Here is a 19,029-nt window from a genome sequence, read left to right as displayed (position 1 = left end):
TGAGCTTAGAAAGCCTATCTGCATATAGTTTGCACACATGAAGGGTCTGATCAACACATGGTACTGTACATGATCCTGCTCTGGGGTAGAGTGGGAGGCAAGAAGAAGAAGAGTGGCATTTTATATGCCGATTTTCTCTACCTTTTATGGCTTACAATCTCCTTCCCTCCCCCTCCCCACAACAGACACCTTGTGAGGTAGGTGAGGCTGACAGAACTTGAAGAGAACTGTGACTAGCCCTAGGTCACCCAGCTGGCTTCGTGTGTGTGGGGAAACCAACTCGGTTCTCCAGATTAGAGTCCACTGCTCTTAACCACGACACCACGATGGCTACAAAGTTGAGATCTGGAATGAGGGAGGAGGGAGTCAGGTATTAAAAGACAAAAAATTGCAGTTCTAGGCCAGTGCAAATCCCTGGAGTGAGTCAATGCAGTGATCTGGATCCAGGCCACCGCATTTAGCCCTATATAAGCATGTTTTTATAAATCACCTTAAAAGAACGGCTGCTTGTTCACCGGTTGCATCTTCCACCGCTGCGTTGTTTATCGCGAGAATGTGGTCCCCAGGCAGAAGCTTCCCATCGGCATCGCTGCCTGCAAAATGTCAGAGCCTCGTTAAGGAAGCGTTCTCTCTTTCCACTTTACAAATCATCCTGAACTACAAATTAAGAGTCGCTTATTTGAAGGCAGCAGGAAAAGAGGAAGACCCAACGTAAGGTGGATCAACTCAATAAAGGCAGTCGCAGCCTTCAGTTTGCAAAAACTGAGCCAAGCTGTTAATGATAGGACATTTGAAGGGCTGTCACTTAGAGGAGGGCAGGGAGCTGTTCCTGTTGGTAGCAGAGGATAGGACTCGCAATAATGGGTTTAAATTGAGGGCGGAAAGGTACCAGCTGGATATTAGGGGAAATTTTTTTACAGTAAGAGTTGTTTGACAGTGGAAACAGCTCCCTAGAGAGGTGGTGAGCTCCCCCTCACTGGCAGTCTTTAAGCAGAAGCTGGACAAGCACTTGTCAGGGATGCTCTAGGTTGATCCCGCATTAAACAGGGGGTTGGACTAGATGGCCCCTTCCAACTCTATGATTCTAAGTTGGAAGTGACTTGACAGCACATAACACAAGAGTCACCAAAAATACATTACAATTCTTAAGATCTGGAAACGCAAATCAAAGTTATCAAAGGACCCCTAAGCAACCGTAAATGGAAAGGCTGTGGATCAAGGGTTAAGCATCTGCCTTGTGTGGAGAAGGTCCCAGGTTCAGTCCCCGAAAATCTCCACTTAAAAAGATTTGGCAGTAGATACCGATCATTGAGACAGCCACAGGTGATATCAGTGCTGGCTTCCCTACTCCTTCCCCCCCTTATTGACAACTGTATTGATGATTGATACTATGGGGGGGGGGGGCGTCTGCTGACTTGGCTTGAAGAACTTTGCCTTGGTGTCGGCCGGCACTCTTGCTATAGTGGGCACCATATTATACGGCACTTTTAGTTAATTGATTTTAGGAATGATTTTGATGGTTTTAATTGTTATATTGTGGTTTTAATGTTGTTACCCGCCCTGAGCCTGGCCTTGGCCAGGGAGGGCGAGTTATAAAGCCAATAAACAAACAAACAAACAAATAAATAAAGATGAGTACCCCAGTAGGGGAAGAACGAGAGAAGGAAAAGGGTCCTCACCTGTAGCAACTGATGTGATGATAAGGGGAGGATTCTGGGAAATTGCAAAACCATAATGGCCAAGCAATGCATCTTTTTGGATTTCCACCGTGAGTTTCACGCGACTCGCAGCTTGCCTACATTCGTCGGATGACTGGTCACTCACTGATGCTCTCCCTCTGTGAATTTCAAAAGGATTACATTGGAAATAATTTTTCAGAACACAAAATTGACTGAAATCTCTGCCCTGATGCATCCCTCATTTCGACCCACATTCAGCTGCACATGCACTGCATGTAACATGAGAATTACTCAACACCTGTATAAAGAAAAATCAAGTAGTAGTAGAAGAAGAGTTGGTTTTTATATGCCGACTTTCTCTACCACTTAAGGAAGACTCAAACCGGCTTACAATCACCCTCCCTTCCCCTCCGCACAACAGACACCCTGTGAGGTAGGTGGGGCTGAGAGAGCTCTAACAGAGCTGTGACTTGCCCAAGGTCACCAAGCTGGCTTCGTGTGTAGGAGTGGGGAAACCAATCCAGTTCACCAGATTAGCGTCCGCCGCTCATGCGGAGGAGTGGGGAATCAAACCCGGTTCTCCAGATCAGACGCCACCGCTCCAAACCACCGCTCTTAACCACTACACACAGATACTATGTGTGTACACTGTAACTTGTGAACAAAGCTAATGCCATTTCTATTCACTCTAAGGCAGAGTTAAATTCCAGTTATACCCAAGGTGTCTGAAGTTCTACTTACTCCTTAATTATTCAATTCCAGGCTTAATGGATTTATACAAGTACAAGCAGTGGCCTGGTGAGAAACTCATGGGGGAGCGGGAAACCCACCCCCTGCTAGCCTGTACTTGCTCATCCCCCCTTCTATCCTCTCATTAGCCACGACAACAACAACAGTGATACCTGAAAGGCTGTCGGTTTTTTTAATTTTTCAAATTTATTTATACCCTGCTTTTCTCCCCGGAGGGGACCCATAGCAGCTTACAACATCGTTCCCCCTCCTCTGTTTTTACCCTCACAACAAGGTAGGTTAGACTGAGAGTGCACCTGGCCCGAGGCCACCCAGCCAGCCTCTGTGGGGATTTAACCCTAGTCCAGCAAGCTGACCACTACACCACGCTAGCTCTGTCAAATGTATTGTGGCATGTGGTTTCATAACCAGGAGGAGGAGGAGGAGGAGAAAAAGGAGGAGAAGGAGGAGGAGGAGAAGAAGGAGGAAGAGGAGGAGAAGGAGGAAAAGGAGGAGAAGAAGGAGGAGGAGGAGAAGAAGGAGGAAGAGGAGGAGGAGAAGGAGGAAGAGGAGAAGGAGAAGAAGGAGGAAGAGGAGGAGAAGGAGGAGGTGGTCACCCAGCTGGCTTTGTGTGTAGGAGCGGGGAAACAAATCCAGTTCACCAGATTAGCCTCCACCACTCATGTGGAGGAGTGGGGAATCAAACCCGGTTCTCCAGATCAGAGTCCACCACTCCAAGAGCTACATCAGCCACAAGAAGCAGCCTGCGAAGCTCTGATAAAGACGTGAAATAACACCAGGCACATCACATGAACCCATGAAGCTGCCTTCTACTGAATCAGATCCTCAGTCCATCCAGGCTAGTACTATCTGCTCAGACTGGTAGCGGCTGTCCAGTCCCACGTCAAGAAGACACATTTCAGTCTAGATGCTCAGCGGGTGCTCACTCTCATATGAGAGATGCTTATCATTTGTAGTAGCTTTTGGGCAGCATTTTCAAATTAAAAGGGCCAAGATGGGCCCATGGTTTGGGGAGAAACGTGAACATTTTGGGTCTTTGACAAACACAATTCTGTAAAGCAGTGCTGTTTTTTCCAAGTTCTGCTTCTCTAGGGCAAAGCTTCTTAAACTGGGGGTCGTGGCCCCATATGGGGTTGCATAACTGAATGTGGGGGTTGCAAAAAAGGTTTCTTTATGATTTATTAACAATAAATGTTTGATTTGTATACCTATTCTATATACCTACATACCCGGGGTTGCGAGTGGAAAACGTTTAAGAAGCTCTGTTCTAGGGAACCCCAGGATTCCTTGAAAATCTATCAAGAGTCCCCCCCTCTTGGAGAAGATTTGATAATGGTAATAGACCTGCCAGAAAGGAAAGTAGAATAGTATAGCCCAATCTTGGAAGCTCAGCAGGATCAGTACTTGGAAGAGAGACCTCTAAGGAAGATCTGCAGAGGAAGGCAATGAAAAACTACGTCTGCTTCTTAATTGTCTTGGAAGCCCCTTGCTGGGGTAGCCATAAGTCGGCTGCGGCTTGATGGCGCTTTACACACACACAAGAGACCTGCCCTATTTTTCGCCACTGTTTGCAAGGACTGATCCTACAGTAAATGCCCAGAGAGCAAAGATGTCACCTCTCTCGCACATACACAGAGTAGCAGCTGGCCGTTGAGTGGAGGGGATTCCTCCACAGCATGTCCTTCACTACGATATACCCCTAGAGCTTGGCTTGTGTGTTTCCTGTCCACACAGTCCTAGCTGGACGCCAGTGAGGTCTCCAATCTGGTTCCTGTCATGTGACTGAGCTGCTCCAGCTAAGTGGGTCCCATGGTTGGGGGTTAAAAAGGGGGTCCGGGAAGGTTGAAGACTGCTGCTGTAGACCACGCTCTGAGGCTCAGAGATGGGACACTGGGAGATCTGAGAACACCTCTTCCCTGTATTTCCCAACTGCATCTAGGTCCCTCTTCCCCACCGGTAGGAGGTTTCTTGGGGCGGAGCCTGAGGAGGGCAGGGTTTGGGGAGGGGAGGGACTTCAGTGCCATAGAGTCCAATTGCCAAAGCGGCCATTTTCTCCAGGGGAACTAATCTCTATCAGCTGGAGATCAGTTGCAATAGCGGGAGATCTCCAGCTACTACCTGGAGGTTGGCAACCCTAACTGCATCCCAACTGTACCTAATCAGTCTTTTCTAGTTGGGTTTCTTTTCCCATTTTTCTTTTTAGTGAGAGTGGGGATTTGAACTTGGGATCTTTCATACCCCAGCCTGACGCTCTAACCACTACACCTTGCTGGTCGCTGTACTGCTGGCTGCTTCAGCAATTCTTCCAATTGTGCGTGTTTTTACTGCTGGATGGTGGCCAAATCGTTGCACTTGCCAAAATAAACGATTGTCCGGTTTTAGATAAGGATATTTAATTGGATTACATGTTCCTTTGCAGATTAGGACCCTTTAATGCCGCTAAAACACAGCTTTGGCAAAAAATCAGCAGTACGTGGAATTGAAATGGTGTTTCGGCACAGCACTTAACAGAACACTACATTCGCAATACAACCTTTAATTCCTGTCCACATAGGTAAGATGCCAAATATACTGAGGCCATTTATTCTCGGTAATTAGAAGCACGTTCCAGGCTGAAGTGCCCCGCATATTTTATTTATTTCTTCACGCTGAACCGTCATTCCAGTAGTCACTGCGAAGCCAGCGCATACCTGCTTCGCATTTCTTAAGAGTCCCTTAAACGCGACCTTTTGTATTTGCTCTGCCCCCACACCGAAGCATTTACTGAAGGAACCATGAAAAACCACAGCCTAGGCTTAGCTATGCAAACGACCATTGCTAATGGCTTTGCATACGAAGGAACGAAAGAGCAATCGAGTGGGGGTAGGGGTAGAATTTGTTTGACTTTCTCCTCTTGCATCGGAACCGTGAATAGTCATTTTAAAGGGCAGATTTAAAAAAGCAGCTTTGAGTGAGCATCAAAATCGACCCTGCATGTATGGATTAACTCCGAACGTCTAAGTCCCATTCAGTTCTGGAAAGTGTGCTTAGGATGGTGTCTTTTAACCAGCAGACGTTTAGCCCCTATTCCTTCAGAATTACTGAGAACTGCCCTTGAATTAGTCACCTGCAGTTCCTTCCTGGCCTGTGCCATTCTTGAGATCACCCCTCGAATTATTTCCTGCTTCCTCCTGGCAATTTGGCACTTGAACTATTTGTTTCCTCTCGCAATCGGAGCCACCCCACTACTTGACTTGCTTATTCATTTTGTTTTTTTATTATCTCAATTGCACTTTACCAAAAAAATATTATGGGACTAATGGTTTAGCCAAATAATATTTTAAAAGGGGAAAACTCCACTAGGGCGGAGTATCTGCATGACATGGCATGTAATGGCAATGCCACAGAACCGCATGGCAAGCAATGCAGAAAGATTGGGGGGGCATCACCAACCCTGTCATCAACTGCTCCCCTGAACCACCACCAGGCGCTTCAATAGCACTGTGCCAATCCACACTGTACAGGCTGGTGCAGCAATTCAACTGTTTCCCAAGTCAGATCATCACCACAAACTCCATCTTTAAAAAGACAGGAGGCAACAAGGAAAACATTGGAATGTAACAGTTTGGGCAGTGGTGTGGTCTGGATTCTCTGTGATAAAGGCCCGAATGAACAATGTCAACTGCAGAGAAAATGGTGAGCGTAGACACATCTGGACCTAGGCAGGTTTACTCAGAAGTAAGCCCAGTGGTGTTGGGGACTAGAGGGGTTCAGCAGGTTAGACCTCAACTAGAGTACTGTGTTCAGTTTTGAGCACCTCAATTTAAGAGGGATGCAGACAAGCTGAAATGTGTCCAGAGGAGGGCAACAAAGATGGTGAGGGGTCTGGAGACCAAGTCCCATGAGGAAAGGGTGAAGGAGCTGGGGATGTTTAGCCTGAAGAGAAGACTGAGAGTTGATATGATAACCATCTTCAAGTACTTGAAGGGCTGTCATATAGAGGATGGTGCCAAGTTGTTTTCTGTTGCCCCAGAAGGTCGGACCAGAACCAACGGGTTGAAATTAAATTAAAAAAAATTTTTTTTTTGTCTAGACCAGTGGTTGGCAAACTCATCAGTCAACAGAGCCAAATATCAACAGCACAACGACCGAGACCTCCCCTGAGAGCCAAATCTCCCAAACTCAAACTACATAGGTAGGTACACTGTTTATTAACCTAACAAACTTTAACCAAAGTTGCAAGTCTCAACCAAACCACAGGCACCCTGAACAAAACTTGACATCATACTCAACAACTTCCCTCCCACCCAATTCCCCAAACTCAATGGCGGGGGCGGGGAAGCCCGGCCTCCCATCCGCGCACAACCCTCGCAGCCCGATCCCCCCCAACGCAAGAGCACCACGCGGGGTGGGGGGGGGGGAAGCCCGGTTCGAGCCGAGGAGGATCCAGTCCAAACAGGGGAGGGATGATAGGCTTCCCGGCTACTCAAGCCTCCTCCCCGGCTCGACCAGGCTTCTTCTTCTCCCCACCGGCCCGTCCCCTCCTCCGCAGTCTCGAACAATGGTGGCGGCGGAGGAAGAGCTCGGGATGCCCCCCACTCCCGAGCAAAAATGGGGAAGGCAGCCCGGAAGTAACACCACCCCCAGCATCCAGGCCTCTCTCTCTCTCCCCCCCCCAGTCCCCAATTCGGCCTGTCCAACTCCCCCCCCCAACCCAACCCGGCGTCCCCTCCCGCGGCCCGAACGCGAAGAAAAGAAGAAGCCGTCCCTCTCTCTCTCCGTCCCTCCCTCCGCCGCGGCCACCACAGCAAGGCCCACAAGGAGCGGGCGCACGAGAAAAACAAGAGAGACAGAGCCGCCGCCGGGATAGGCGGAGGGGGTGCTCCCCGGCCTCGCGCGCATGCGCCACCCCTCAAATCCTTGCCCGGCCGACCGTCGCTCCGACCGACTGACCGAGCGCCCGCCTCGCTCCTGTCCGCCCCGCCCGGGTCTCCCCGGGTGACACCCCCGGCAGATCCCTTCCTGGCCTCCTCGCCGGGGCCCGCAGCGCCACCGAAATCGTCGTCAGCAGCAGCAGGAGCGCCGCTGCCGCCGCCTCCTCCCCGTCCTGGGCCACCGCCTCCCAGGTGGTGGGACGAGTGCGACCACTGCGGCCGCCCTGGGAACAGGGCCCTGGACCATCTCTCCGCCAGAGCCGCACCCAAGGGGCCAAAGAGCCGTGTGCGGCTCGGGAGCCGCGGTTTGCCGACCACTGGTCTAGACATTAGGAATAATTTTCTAACAGTTAGAGTGGTTCCTCAGTGGAACAGGCTTCCTCGGGAGGTGGTAAGCACTCCTTCCCTGGAGGTTTTTAAGCAGAGGCTAGATGGCCATCTGTCAGCAATGCTGATTCTATGACCTTAGGCAGATGATGAGAGGGAGGGCATCTTCGCCATCTTCTGGGCGTGGAGTAGGGGTCACCAGGGGTGTGGGGGGGAGGTGGTTGTGAATTTCCTGCATTGTGCAGTGGGTTGGACTATATGACCTTGGTGATCCCTTCCAACTCTATGATTCTATGATTCAATCTTATTCCCCATGCTATTTAATATCTACGTGAAACCACTGTTAGAGGTCATCAGGAGGTTTGGGCTATGTGGATGACACGCAGCTCCACCTTTCCTTCCCACCTAATTCCAAGGATGCAGTTGATGTTCTGAACCGGTGCTAGGAGTCAGTAATGGGCTAGATGAGGGTCAACAGGCTGAAACTTAATCCTGACAAGACAGAGGTTCTCTGGGTTAGTAGAAAGGCAGATCAGGAATTTCAGATCTCCCCTGTCTTGATGGAGTTATACTCTTTGTCAAGATAGAATAAGGAGGGGCTGCAGCTCAGTGGTAGAGCATCTGCTTGGCATGCAGAAGGTCCCAGGTTCAATCACTGGCATCTCCAGTTAAAGGGATTAGGGCAAGTAGGTGATGTGAAAGATGGCCTGTATGGCCTGATTCAGTAGAAGGCAGCTTCATGTGTTCAATCCATCTTGTCTCCTTCTAACTAGTAATTTCCCATCAGAGGCCCTGTGCTGTTTTTTGGTTTCACAGGTGTCTTATCTTTAGGCCTAGCCAAGGTCGCTTCCCCAAGCTATAGTTAATTAGCTTATGTGATGCATCTAAGAAAGGAGATGGGAGGGGGATCTGCTCATCTTCTCCTGGGAACGCAGAACCAGCCCAAACCAGCCTGTGCCATCCAGAAGCTTTGGGGCAGACACCCTCAAGATTGGATGCTAGGGGTCACCTGTTATTGGCCTGCTCTTCCTTAAGTTTAGCTCATCAGCAGTTAGTTCACCCTCCCCTTCTCCCCTACCTTTCCTTCCTGTTATGCTGCTTGTCAGACTATGCTTAAGAAACCTCATTCCTTAATTATCAGCTATGCTATGTAACGTCTTCAAGTAAGTATTTAGCTAGTCAGCTTTCTTATTCTCATGTTGTATTTGCCACAGACCTGTGACATGTGTTTTTCAACCTTATGCTTCATTTTTGTATTCAATAAAGCTTTTCTTGCTATTATTGGTGAGTCGCTGGTCCAAACCCAGAACCGCTTGGTTGCGTTACAAGGGAGAATCAGGGTCTCTGTTTCCACACTCCCCCTGAAAAGTCAGGTTCGCAGCTTGGGAGAGCTACTTGACACAGCTCTCACCTTAGACAACCAAGTGGCTGCAGTGATCTGAAGTGCTTTTGCCCAGATTCAGGTAGTGCTTCAGCTGCATCCGTTACTGGGTCAGTCAGATCTAGCCACAGTGATCCATGCCCTAGTTGCATCTAGACTGGACTACTGCAATGTGCTCTACTTGGCGCCACCCTCAAAGATAGTTCAGATGCTGAAGTTGATGCAGAACGTTGAGGCTAGACTGCTGGTTGGAGCCAGTTATCAGGAGCATGTCACCCCAATATTACTGCACTGGCTACCAATTCGCTCCCAAACCTAATTCAAGGTATTGGTTTTGACCTTTAAAACCCTATGTGGCTAGGGGTCAAAGAATCTGAATGACTGTTTTCTCTCATATGTTCCTGCCCAGGAATTAAGATCGCAGGGAAAGGCCCTCCGGACTGTCCCATAAATCAAAGAAGCTCATTCAGTGGGTACTCGAGATAGGGCCTTTTCAGTGGCAGCCCCACGATTATGGAACAACCGCCCCAGGGAGGCGCGCCTGGCCCCTTCACTCTTTAGGAGGCAGCTGAAGACAATTTTATTTAGGACTGCATTTGATTAAAGCAGTCCGAAACTGTAATTTTAAAACTTTAGTTTTACGTTTATAAACTAATCTATTTTATGTATTTTATTAATATTGTCAGCTGCTTTGAGCTATGTAAGGAAGAAAGGCAGTGAATAAATATTTTAAATAAACAAATAAAAATATGTAAATAAATACACATTACCCATTAAATGCACTTAGGATTGCAACTTTAAGAATGTAAAATGTGGTTTATTTATTTAGTAAAAAAACCAAATAGTCGACACGCCACACCAACACTGCAATCAAACACCAAAATACAAAAGCATGGGGCTAAGGGACAATACTCATAGATTTAATTATGTACCAACTTTATAACTACCTATGTATACTGACTGAAGTACATCCAAAGTAACAATGCACAATAATTCTACTGGCATAGAATCTAGAGTCCATATACAATCCTTGAGTTTGTTCTTCCATATGTTGTGGATATCTCTTCCACGATGCAACACCAGTAGATCAGTTAATAAATAAAAATTATAAATCATCTCTTCAGTATTGGTAGAAAAATGGCTATAAATAATCTCTTCTGTACTAGACGGGTTGCCAGCTCTTGATCCCGTTTCATAAAAAGCTTCATCAGAACTTCACATCAATCTTATTTGTCCGAAATGATTCATTATCTGAAGAGTTTGTCAGATTAGGTATCATTTTGGAATAAAAAAGATTGATGCGAAGTTATGATGAAGATTTTTACGAAAAGGGATCAAGAGCCGGAAACCCGTCTAGTGCTGAAGAATGGAGGAGGATGAGGGCTGCAAAATCTGTGACAGTGGAAGGATTGCAACTGGAATACCTGGCAAAGTTGACAAGTGGCACTACTAGTAGGGTTGCCAGCTCCTGGTTGGGAAATACCTGGAAATTTGGGGGGTGGAGCCTGAGGAGGGCAGGATTTGGGGTGAGGAGGGACTTCAATGGGATATAATTCTATACTGTACACCTTCCAAAGCATTTTCTACAGGTGAACTGATCTCTGTTGCCTGGAGGTCAGTTGTAATAGCAGGAGATCTCCAGCCACCACCTGGAGATTGGCAACCCTAACCACTAGCCATTGCTGCTAACAGAGCCTGAAGTAACAGCGATAGGTCCAAGAAAACATTCAGGTTACACTTCTAAGAAACGAGGCCATTCTGCACCGAATGAAAGCCCCCAAAGATTTAATCACTGGTACATTCAAATAAATACCTGGCCAAATGATCCCGTGACCGACGCAGCCATCTTGCTACCATCTGCTCTATCCTACGTGCTTTGCGAGTCTCTAGATCTTCCATTTACCTGCAAGAGAAAGGCATGAGTCTTTATTAAAAATCCAGAGCCTCCACCTTTCAAAGTTTGATTAGACACTCACTACCAAGGGGTTATTTTTGAGTCTTCAGATAAGGAGAATCCCAGAGTGCTTTCTGTGACACGATATACTTTCAATGCAAGAATAGACATTAGGAAGAATTTTCTAACAGTTAGAGGGGTTCCTCAGTGGAACAGGCTTCCTCGGAAGGTGGTAAGCTCTCCTTCCCTGGAGGTTTTAAAGATGGCCATCTGTCAGCAATGCTGATTCTATGACCTTAAGCAGATCATGAGAGGGAGGGCATCTTGGCCATCTTCTGGGCATGGAGTAGGGGTCACTGGGTGTGTGTGTGGGGGAGGTAGTTGTGAATTTCCTGCATTGTGCAGGGGGTTGGACTAGATGACCCTGGTGGTCCCTTCCAACTATGATTCTTGAAGTTTCTAATGTTCCATGCATTCTCTACTGGAACAGAAATTAACCCAACTGCATGTGCAGCCCGATATCCTGTCTATTAAAGAACTGTGTGTATGTATATGTATAAAATTAGGTATATTCAAGATTATTAGAGAGAGAGAAAAATAAGGCAGGAAAGGATCGGTGAGAATGACCTTAAACCAGAAGAAGAGCTGGTTTTTATATGCCAATTTTCTCTACTTTTTTAAGGAGAATCAAACTGCCTTACAATCTCCTTCCCTTCCTCTCCCCACAACAGACACCTTGTGAGGTAGGTGGGGCTGAGAGAGTTCGGAGAGAACTGTGACCAGCCCAAGGTCCCCCAGCTGGCTTCATGTGTAGGAGTCGGGAAATCAACTGGGTTCACCAGATTAGCCTCCGCCACTCAAGTGGAGGAGCTGGGAATCAAACCCGGTTCTCCAGATCAGAATCCACCGCTCTTAACACTATACCACGTTGGCTGTGAATAATAAATAAAACCTTTCTCCAAGGTGCTGACTACTATGGGGATTCTTAGAGCATGGCTTTTTAAACAGAGGATCTAAAATTGAAGTCTATCCCTGTGGCAAACCTGGAGATGCCGTCTCCTCTAGTTTGGCCCTGAGTATCCAGCCCAAGGTCACCCAGCAAGCTTCAATGGCTTGATTCAATGGGGATTCTTAGAGCATGGCTTGAATTCACACGGGGCAGCTACTTTGCGGAAGCTAGGCATGTCAGGGTCTGTTCAGCATCTGGACGATGGACCACCTGAACATCCCAAGCAAGACACACCTATCCCCTGCCTGGTCTGTACAGGCAGCAGCTGGGTCCAGGCAATGTGGGTTACATTTGGTTGGTGGCAATGCAGGCCCAGGAGAGGATGCCGATCACCACCCCCTGCAGTTTATCAGCACCCTCCTCGCCGCATTTAACCCAAGCAGTCACTTGGGCGGCTTGGCCTAAAAACCTGCCCTTAGATGGGGGTGGGGAGGGTGGAGGAAAGAATATCATATGCCTCAATTGTCAGATTAGCCAGATACCATCCCTATATTCTGGTACCCATTCCTGCTAATACACTGTCCCTATTTAACCTATGTGAATTGCTAGCATTGTCATCCCCAGAGTTGCACACTCTCCCCAGGGTCTCTAGAAGTTAAATCTCTGAGAGGATGGATGGGTGCATCTTAGAGCCAGCATGGCACAGTGATCAGAGTGCCAGGCTAGGATCTGGGAGAACCAGGGTGAGAGATTCAAAACAGATAAAAGGAAGTATTTCTCCACACAACGCATCGTTAAATTGTGGAATTCCCTGCCCCTGGATGTGGTGACGGCTGCCAACTTGGAAGGCTTGAAGAGGGGAGTGGACATCTTCATGGAGGAGAGGGCTATTCATGGCTACTAGTTAAAATGGCTACTAGTCATGATGCACTACCTATTCTCTCCAGGATCAGAGGAGCATGCCTATTGTATTGGGTGCTGTGGAACACAGGCCGAACAATGCTGCTGCAGTCGTCTTGTTTGTGGGCTTCCTAGAGGCACCTGGTTGGCCACTGTGTGAACAGACTGCTGGACCTGATGGGCCTTGGTCTGATCCAGCATGGGCCTTTCCTACGTTCTTCTATTCAGGTTCGATTCCCCTCTCTGCCACTGAAGCTTGCTGGGTGACCTTGGGCCGGATACTCAGGGCCAAACTAGAGGAGACGGCATCTCCAGGTTTGCCACAGGGATAGACTTCAATTTTAGATCCTCTGTTTAAAAAGCAAGAGGGCCCTTCCTGCTGGGGTCTGTGGTGTGGGAGAGGATGAGGGGTTTCTGCTCCCTTCCCCCGTGCTATATTCAAGAGTTGAAATGGCCACCTGTTTCAGCTCTTGGAAATGGCATGGGAGGGGGAGGCATGAGCCCCCGCGTTGCATTCCCCAGTAGAATGATCCTCCCACAGTATTTTTCAAAGTTGAAAAAGGGGGCTCTAAAATCGCACTGCATCTCTGTGGAGGACTTGGGGGTCTAGTTTGGTAGGGTTGCTAGGTCCCTCTTTGCCACTGGCAGGAGGTTTTTGGGGTGGAGCCTGAGGGGGGCAGGGTTTGGGGAGGGGAGGGACTTAAAGTGCCATAGAGTCCAATTGCCAAAGCGGCCATTTCCTCCAGGGGAACAGATCTCTATCGACTGGAGATCAGTTGTAATAGCAGGAGATCTCCAGCTAGTACCTGGAGGTTGGCAACCCTACTAGTTTGGCCCTCACTCTCTGCTTAACCTACTTTACAGGGTTATTGAGAAGATAACAGAAAAGAGGAGAACAATATAAGCTGCTTTGGGTCCCCACTGGTGGGAAAGGAGGACCACAAATGAAGCAATAAAACAAATAAATCTTAAATCTATTGAGCGTGCCTGTAAAAAGCATATGCACGAACATCAGAGTGCCCAATCGAGCATAGCCTGCCAGTTTGTGGACAGCGGAGGCTCATTTTGAACTACTGCTAATGGACTGTACAACACCTGCACAATTCAAACACATTTTTGGCCTGAAGAACAAACATAATGTGCTGGACTTCGAAAACAACGCAAGTCAGACTACTGCAGAGTAAATTAATACAACAAGGTTTAATGGTTGAATGAGGGACTTGGGCAATGATCCTGGGATTAGCCAGTGTGGTGTAGTGGTTAAGAGCGGTGGACTCTAGTCTGGAGAACGGGGTTTGATTCCCTACTCCTCCACATGAGTGGTGGAGTCTAATCTGGTGAACTGGGTTGGTTTCCCCACTCCTACACATGAAGCCAGCTGGGTGACCTTGGGCTAGTCACAGTTCTCTTCGAGTTCTCTCAGCCCCACCTACCTCACAAGGTGTCTGTTGTGGGGAGAGGAAGGGAAGGAGATTGTAAACCGGTTTGATTCTCCTTAAAAAAAAAAAAAGGTAGAGAAAGTCAGCATATCAAATCCAACTCTTCCTTTTCAAATTGCAACGTGACTAATGTCCCTTTCTTCATGTGTGAAACGCATGTAATATTGTCCTACCTTGCAGGTTTGTTTTAAGGATTACCAAGATAACGTACGTGAGTGTTCAAGGCTGTTCAAACTGGGCTATCTAAATGCTAAATGTTGGTTTTTTTAACATGAATCTGGGGAATAAGCATTGTTCTAATGACAGCCGCACGTCTCAGAAAGCACAAGGCCTCCAATATCACCATTTTTGACATTTTCACATTAATCTGTTTTACTGGCTTAATGGCTTATTACATTATGAACTCCCCCCCCCCAATAGGGTCCTGTGATGCAACCTTAACCGGGCAGCTGCGTCCCATTGCAACCTAATCGCCATAAATTGTGCCTGCCGCCAGACAATATTAATGATTTCAAGTGATTACCGAATACAGGCATTCCTCTCCTGGCCTGCAGAAGGGCAGCCATTCAGAGCACTCACAGGAAGAGGGCAGATCCGTCCCAAATTAATTATTACAAATGGAAAGGCTTCGACAGGGCGCACGCTGAGATACAAACAGCTACAAAAAGCCACACACGTCTCTTCCAAATGCTGCAAAATCTCACCAGCCAAGTTAAACCGATAAGCAAAGGGGTCCCTGTTGAGGATTCGATAGCGAGCTTCGTTACATGTCAGACAGACAAGGGTTAAAATTGATTGTATTGATGCTGACCAGTTCAAGAAGGTGATGTAATCTCCAATGTGTCAATTAGCTATTGGTCAGAGAGGATCAGTTGTAAACATGTTGTTGGTACCCAAAATCTGCATGTTAAAGCTCTTTCTTTGTCTAAGTCTAAGAAAGAGCAACACACCTTTTGAATCTCAACCAAAGAAGATGGGGCAACTCTGTATTTTAGAGATGCCATGTGCTTAAGCTTAGTAATTGCCAGATCTTTTCTGGCACGTATAGGAAACTAAAGATGTAGTAAGGATTTCTTGTTTTAACCTCAAGTATACCCTACCCTATTTTATAGTGAGTAAAGTTTTGTTTTTGCTAAGACAAAGGACTTTGTCTGTTCATTGTGTGCATGTGCTTTATTTGACTTTCACCAGCCACAATCATACGATCCATAAAAGAATTTTCCTAACAGTCCCCCCGTAGTGGCTCACATGATATTTTCATATAGATCACAATAGGTAGTGGGGGATGCCAACCCGCAGGTGGTTTACAAAAACTCACTAATACTATAAAGTTAGTTCAACATAAAATAATACTAGAAAATAATACTATACTATAAAGTTAGTTTAACATATAGCGACTCAGCACACACTTCTATTAAACTTAGAAACTTATTTTATATCCCGTGCAAGGTGCCAAAACCATAACAGTACAAACACACATAAACAATGACACTCAAACCAACCAACCCAATACCCCAATATGCACATGCAATCGACAAGAACGAAAACATATATAACAATACTAAAGATACAACTTTAACTAGTTCATAGAACTCCAAACTGGACTTGGTTTCCCTTCTTTGGATTATTGCCGTTTGGAGAGCCAGCACGGTGCATTGGTTAGAAGTGTCATATTAGGATCTGGGAGACCCAGGTTCAAATCCCTCACTCAGCCACGGAAACTTGCTGGGTGACCCGGCACCAGTCACCCACTCTCAGCCTAACCCACCTCACAGGGTTGTTGTGAGGATAAAGTGGAGGAAAGGGACTACGATTCTTGTAGGTTATCCTCAGGAAATAAGAGGAGAGACAGCAAGAATTCTACGAAAAGCAAAGCCCCCTGCTAGCAATATAACACGCAAGGAGAGAAACACCATCAAAACCCTCAATGCAGATCCAGAAATCATTATTCTACCAGCTGACAAAGGCAATGCCATAGTGATCATGAAAACAGAAGAATACAAAAAGAAGATTGAGGAACTTCTGGACCCTGCCACATACAAAAAACTAAAACGAGATCCAACTTGCAAAATTACCAGGAAAATTAGCATACTGATCAAGAATTCCACTCTTCATCCGGACACACACAGAAAACTATGCAAGACAGAAGCACAACCACCACGATTATATGGACTACCTAAAATTCATAAGGATTCCGTCCCACTCCGACCCACTGTGAGCTCCATTGGTTCCCCAACATATGAATTAGCTAGATATTTGACCACCCTCCTACAGGACCACATTGGAAAAACCACTTCTTACATCAAAGATTCAACTCATTTCATCAACAAAATCAGTCCGTTGAGACTCAATCCACAGGATATATTAGTCAGTTTTGATGTTGTATCCCTCTTTACCAAGGTTCCAGTAAAAGACACAATCTCATTGATTAACCAGATTTTTCCAGAAGATATAACAGCCTTATTTCACCATTGTTTGACAACAAGTTATTTCCTATGGGATAAAGAATTTTATGAACAGATTAATGGAGTAGCTATGGGAAGTCCATTCAGTCCAGTAATAGCAAACTTTTACATGGAATATTTTGAAAAGACAGCATTAGAATCGGCACCTTACAAACCTACAGTCTGGTTCAGGTTCGTAGATGATACATTTACTATTTGGAGCCAAGGTGAAGAAAAATTAATGGATTTTCTAAACCATCTTAATAATATCCATCCAAACATTCAGTTTACCATGGAAAAGGAAATTGAGGGTAAACTCCCATTTCTTGATACCCTTGTCATCCGTAAAACAAACTTTCAGTTAGGTCACAAGGTCTACCGGAAACCAACTCACACAGATCGCTACTTACACAAAAACTCCAACCCCCCCCCCGACAGAAAAGAGGAATAATCAAAACATTAATGGACCGTGCAAGACGGATCTGTGAACCACAGTTTCTCAAGGAAGAAATTAATCATCTAACTCACGCACTGCTAGCAAACGGCTATTCCAAGAATGAAATCAGAAGGGCCATTAAACCAAACAAAAATCAGAAAACTCAGGAAAAACAGTCTCCCATAGGAAAGATATTCTTGCCATTTATTAAAGGAGTCACTGATAGGATGGAGAAACTTTTGAAAAAACATAACCTACAAACAGTGTTTAAACCCACCAAGAAAATACAACAGATGCTACGATCAGCAAAAGACAAAAGAGACCCCCTCACCTCTGCAGGAGTATATCGTATACCTTGCAGCTGTGGACAAGTTTACACCGGGACAACAAAACGCAGCATACAAACAAGGATAAAAGAACATGAAAGATACTGCAGACTTGGCCAACCTGAGAAATCAGCAGTGGCTGAACATGGACTGACACAAACAGGACACAGGGTCTTATTCCAAGACACTGAAAGACTGGACAATTCTACCAACTATTTTGTCAGATTGCACAGAGAAGCCATTGAAATTCATAAACATCAGCACAACTTTAACAGAAAAGAAGAGAGTTTAAGAATGAATAAGGCTTGGCTTCCTGTCCTGAAAAGCTCCAGACTAACAAAGACTACAGTCAACAATAGCCATGCAGATTAGCTTTGGATTTCACACATTAACAGATCACTTCAGGATACAATGGTTCCATATTAACATACCACACCCTCATTAGCACATTATCTTGATACTTACAGGCCAATGATTAGCACATTACCTTTGAGACTTTTTGCAGGACAATGATTCAGTTCAAACCCAACCCCTTTTTGACTATATATTACTCTTCCTACACACTTGACACTGAGAGACACTGTCCTTCAGCGTTACTCCTCTGAAGATGCCTGCCACAGCTGCTGGCGAAACGTCAGGAAAGAAAATACCAAGACCACTGTTACACAGCCCGGATAACCTACAAGAATCAATGAACTCTGACCGTGAAAGCCTTCGACAATATTTTGAAAGGGACTACCTTTACCTTTTTAATAACTACATAAAAACGGAGAAGAGGAGAATGATGTCCCAGTTTGGGTCCCAATTGGTATAAGGGAAGTCAATAAATAAATGAAGTGCAGGGTTCCAAGTTAGACTGTGGCCTCCAAAACTTTGTTGGAAGGCTGAGGGGCTCTGCCAGCCCTGCTTGCCTAGCCAAGAATACTTGATCAACCTCTGCTGTGAGCTATCCCAGGTCCTACAAAGGAGATTCCAAGATTTATGTCCTGTTACCTTCTTCCAGCAGAGCCCCACGTTGCAGAGTGGTAAGCTGCAGTACTGCAGTCCAAGCTCTGCTAATGACCTGGGTTCGATCCCGACGGAAGTCGGTTTCAGGTAGCCGGCTCAAGGTTCACTCAGCCTTCCATCCGTCCGAGGTCGGTCAAATGAGGACCCAGCTTGCCGGGGGTAAAGGGAAGATAACTGGGGAAGGCACTGGCAAACCACCCCGTAAACAAAGTCTGCCTAGGAAACGTCGGGATGTGACGTCACCCCATGGGTCAGGAATGACCCGGTGCTTGTATTAATAAAGTAAATAAATATAACCATGTTAAATTATTGTTAAGATTTGTTGCCCTGACTTGGATGACCCAGGCTAGCCTGATCTCATCAGATCTTGGAAGCTAAGCAGGGTTGGCCCTGGTTAGAACTTGGATAGACCATAAGTAAGTTCAGGGTTGCTATGCAGAGGCAGCCAACGGCAAACCACCTCTGAATGTCACTTGCTTTGAAAACCCTATGGGGTCTCCATAAGTTGGCTGCGACTTGACGGCGCTTCACATGAAGCTGCCTTATACTGAATCAGAGCCTCGGTCCATCAAAGTCAGTATTG

At 46.4% G+C, this 19,029-nt stretch overlaps 1 protein-coding gene across 1 annotated transcript in view; it reads right to left on the bottom strand.

Annotated features, from left to right (window-relative positions):
* The window catches only part of FRMPD1 (FERM and PDZ domain containing 1), a 46,626-nt gene extending 35,677 nt beyond the window's left edge, over window positions 1–10,949 (bottom strand). The window contains exons 1-3 of the mRNA XM_056848655.1: window positions 10,864–10,949; window positions 1,680–1,837; window positions 491–593 (exon numbers count right to left, since the gene is read on the bottom strand). Of these exons, the coding sequence (XP_056704633.1) occupies window positions 491–593; window positions 1,680–1,837; window positions 10,864–10,949 (347 nt within the window). The remainder of the gene's footprint in view (window positions 1–490; window positions 594–1,679; window positions 1,838–10,863) is intronic.
* Between the last annotated feature and the right edge of the window lie 8,080 nt (window positions 10,950–19,029).

The sequence above is a fragment of the Euleptes europaea genome, chromosome 4 (genome assembly GCF_029931775.1).
Source record: "Euleptes europaea isolate rEulEur1 chromosome 4, rEulEur1.hap1, whole genome shotgun sequence".
NCBI lineage: Eukaryota > Metazoa > Chordata > Lepidosauria > Squamata > Sphaerodactylidae > Euleptes > Euleptes europaea.
This window is presented reverse-complemented; position numbering and strand designations above follow the sequence as displayed.